The following is a 4,154-nucleotide window of genomic DNA, read 5'->3' on the forward strand; positions in this document are numbered from 1 at the left end:
TGAGGTAACTTCTTATATTTTTGACAATTAATTAATTATATACACAATTCATAATTAATTAATTATATTAGTATTTATTAATATATATACCATTAAAGTCAATACGTAATAAATGATACTATGCTCTAGCAAGTCTTGGTTCTCCGATGGACGATTGAGACAACGACTCCGTTGCTAATAGTATGTGGTACATTCAGAGAGCTTTGTAGCTTTTTTCCACCGATATATTAATTACTTTTACATTTTGACATATAATTGATAAGTTGAATGTCTTATTTGTCTCTTATCTCAAAAAAAAAAAAAAAAATACACATGCAAGCTAAGGGAGAAGATATATATGTAGTACGTGCAGAAACGTAGCATTTTATTTATTTATTTGATTATTTGTAGACATAGTTAGGAGCGAGGGAGGAATAATATAGTTTCCTGTCTTATTCTAAAACCCATAATTGCATGCCGCTCCGATCCATACCCGTACTAGGTTTATTCAATTCCGATAGATGTTTTCCGATCTGGTTAATTATATGAAAGCAGATCGGCCGGAAGATGATGATGACGATGGGCTGCTGCCGGAAGCCTGGTAAAACCACAGGGAAGACATGTTGTCCTTCAGGTTCTGAGCCTGGGATTTGGATAGGTCGTAAGAAGCGGCTATAATGTCCGCCGGCATCCCGGCGAGAGTGGACCTGCGGCCGCTGAAGGTGTTGTACATGGCGTTTTCATTGGTGCTGAATTCCACCCACTCGAACCCTTCGTCTCCGGCTTGTTTCACCACCGCGAAGTTCTGTGGTACGAGGAACAGTTGCCCTTCTTGGACTTGCTCGTTTAGGATGGTATCTCCTCTCTGGTTCACGATCTGGATTAGTGCGCTGCCCTTTGTCACGTAGAGGAAGCTATGCGCGTTCATGGACCATTGTGGTACCAGTCCCCAGTTCTGCACACAATTAAAAGATTATTATATTGTAACCATGGTTGCATAGGGGCACCAGCCGGGCACCCGGGCAGCGCTTAAGTGATCTAGGTTGGGGCTAAAAAAACAGTGACAGACTTGCAGTTTGACAATTGTGGTATGAGCGTTGGATTTGAGTGCGAGTAAAATCCTATCCTGCCTTGTAACTCTACACTACTAGAAATTATAGAATTTCCAATCACTTAAAAGTGATCTTAAACCAAGTTTGACTGCAAAAAATGGTCGGAAATAGCAATAAAGGTTTTTCAAGATAGCAAAAGTGGTCGGAACCAGACTTTCGACTTGATTTAAGATTTCAGGTGGTCTGAAATTCCATAATTATTTCCAGTAATGGTAGTTAGTAAAGATTTTTGTGATTACGCGTGTGGATTTATTGTCATCTTGAGAGGAGGAGGAGTACCTTATTGAGGAATCCGCGGGCGGCGCTGAGGCGGACGAAGCTTAAGGCGGGGAGGGTAAAGCTGTTGAGGGTGGTGAGGCGGCCGGCCCGAGAGTCGTAGATGTCGGCTCTTTCACGGTTGTCGATGTTCTGTGTAAATGTGGCGGTGCAGAGGGTTTCCTCCAGAGCGTTGGATGATCCTCCTCCTTGTCGGCCGGGTTGGCGGCGTTGCTCCGGTCTTGATGGTAGTTGTTGCACGATTACGATGTGTCCTCTTCCTCTAGCATTTCCTCCAATGATCTTCTCCGCCGTCTCCCTGTCCGTGTTCAGTGCGTCCTTCACGATCTGGACATCGAATCCGGCCAGAATGTTGCCGTCGTATCCCAGCCTCTCCGTCATCAGCTCTTGTTGCTGTCGTCCCTGTTCACGTTGTCCTTGATGACTGCTTCCCGGTTTTCCGGCCAGGAAGAACGACTGTAATAAGCAAAACAAACCATAATAATCAGCCAATATAATATTCCAGAATAAATAAACAACTGTAATGATCTTGTTTGTGATAAAGGATGAGATAAACCAATTTAGCTGAGGCTAATAATAGGTTAAATTTGTTGTTACGTACGACAGGATTGGCGCGCTGAAGAACAACCAGGATAGTAGGTTCCCTGTTTTGGTTGTAGAACCAGTGAACTGCGCTGGCAGGGATGACAATAATGTCGCCTTTTTCGTAGTATCTAATCTTCTGGTACTTGTCTAAGATTTCGGAGCCTTTTTCAGATTGCTGGTATGTCTCTGCGCATCCGGGAACGATGATACCATACTCTCCCGACCCTGTTGAAAATGGCAAAAAATACCCATCAAATTAATTAACACTGCTGGAAATTATGAAATTTCAGACCACCTGAAAGTGATTTTAAATTAAGTAGAAAGTCTTGTTCCGACCACTTTTGGTATCTGAAAAAATCTTTATTGCTATTTCCTACGCTTTCAAATTGATTTAAGATCACTTTTAGGTGGTCGAAAATTTCATAATTTTCAATAGTGTAATAGCAAAGATTAGCTACTTGTAAACATTAATAAAAAAGAATACGTTCCTTGAAGGACGTAGGCGACGAGGGGGGCGCTGGTGTAGGAAGGCAAGAAGAGGCCATTGGGCTGAATGATGTGGCGGAAGGCATACGCGCCGCCGCACTGGAACTGCTCATGATTGGGGTCCCAGAACTCGGTCGTGCCGCCCTCCGCCGGGATGTTGCCGGTGGGCCTGATGGCGTGGATTTGGCTGAGCTGGCACTTCTCGTTCTGGCTCTCCTGCCCATGGAAGCTCTGCCGCCGCCCAAAGCAGCCATTGAAGAGCACGAGAAAGCTGAGGGAGAGCGAAAGCCAAGCAGAAGATCTCGCCATGTTTGTTACCTTAATTAGCTTGTGTATGTAGAAGAAAGCTTAGAGGAATTGATAGAAATGGCGAGGATATATATAGGAGAGATGAAAGGCGTTGGAGTTGACACATAGGGGGAGATGGAGATGACATTTTGCAGTTTGCATGGCAATCAAAACTCTCTTGAATTGCATGCGTTACACCTCATTGTTGCATGCATATATGCCTACGTGCGTGGCTAAATACGTCTGAGAATATATGCATTGCAGCATGCAGTACAGTACAGCTCACCCATGTGTTTGTAAGTGTATGTATCCATATATGTATTAAACCCCGCCCAGCTTAGCTTAGCTTAGCTTCCTTGTGCATCTTGAATTCTTCAACTCATCATCATCTATCACTCTTACATTAGTGTTATATATGCATGGTAGAGTAGGATAGATACTGGAAATAATGTGTTACAATATAATAGCTCTCATCTCTGTTAAAAGATTTAATATAAACAAAGTTGTGCTCATAATAGAGCTGTACTAGAAGACTTCATGTGACAGACTCGATTCATAAGTTAGTGTAATACTTTCCTGGCATCATTACATGCCATATAAGTACAAAGTGTATTGCTTAACTATGTTGTAATGAAACATATCCTCAAGGTTATTTGTGATATGTTGAAGGGTTTTAATTTTTTTGGGATATGTGGGTTTGAAATGATTAATGAGCTGAGTTTGGAGAACGGTGGTTGTTTGGTTGGATGAGTCATGGTCAATACCAAGGAGTTGAGGGATTATGGATATGGAGGAAGTAAATCACCTGGTCAGTTTATAAGTTCTCTTTCTTTGTTTGTATACCCTGTACATAAAGTTGGGGTTTTTTTATCACATTTACGGTTAAAGTAAAGTTTTGAAATGATCGATCAAACTAACTAAACTAACTCCGCGAGCCGGGGCAAGACCAAGGCTTATTAAATATTATTTTAGGCATCCTCATCAAATGTGGCAGATATATACTCAATATAAGACAATCATATATACTACATTATAACAGAGTCAGTAGCATATTATCAATAGAATTGTGAATTGCCTAATAGTCGAGCACCTTTTATACGAGAAGTCAATTGGGCTATTGAGCTTCTAATAAAATTTGCAATTAAACCTATCAACTTGTTATTTTAGTGCATTTAGACCAACAATAGCACGCAAGTTGCTGACGTGAAATTTTTCAAATAAATAATAATAATAATTAAAATAGAATATTATTTTTCTATAAATAAAATGAATAAATGTAACCACCTCGGTTGGCGTGAGTGGCCTTGCATTCTTGTCCCTTAAGAGAGGTTAGGAGTTCGAACCCCCCCTCGTATGAAAAATTCAGTGTGAAAAATAATTTTTTATTATATATTCTTTAATATTTACTTTATTATTATATAAATAAGG

General features: G+C 40.8%; 1 protein-coding gene across 1 annotated transcript; it reads right to left on the reverse strand.

The window, feature by feature from the left end:
- Nucleotides 1–338: 338 nt before the first annotated feature.
- On the reverse strand, nucleotides 339–2,793 carry LOC109173831 (13S globulin seed storage protein 1-like). The gene is made up of 4 exons (XM_019323147.1): nucleotides 2,441–2,793; nucleotides 1,969–2,177; nucleotides 1,371–1,823; nucleotides 339–934 (listed from the first exon to the last, which is right to left on the reverse strand). The coding sequence occupies exons 1-4, from the start codon at nucleotides 2,745–2,747 to the stop codon at nucleotides 521–523; spliced, it is 1,383 nt and encodes a 460-aa protein (XP_019178692.1). The 5' UTR covers nucleotides 2,748–2,793; the 3' UTR covers nucleotides 339–520.
- Nucleotides 2,794–4,154: the final 1,361 nt, after the last annotated feature.

The sequence above is a fragment of the Ipomoea nil genome, unplaced genomic scaffold (genome assembly GCF_001879475.1).
Source record: "Ipomoea nil cultivar Tokyo-kokei standard unplaced genomic scaffold, Asagao_1.1 scaffold0482, whole genome shotgun sequence".
In the NCBI taxonomy this organism is placed as follows: Eukaryota; Viridiplantae; Streptophyta; class Magnoliopsida; order Solanales; family Convolvulaceae; genus Ipomoea; species Ipomoea nil.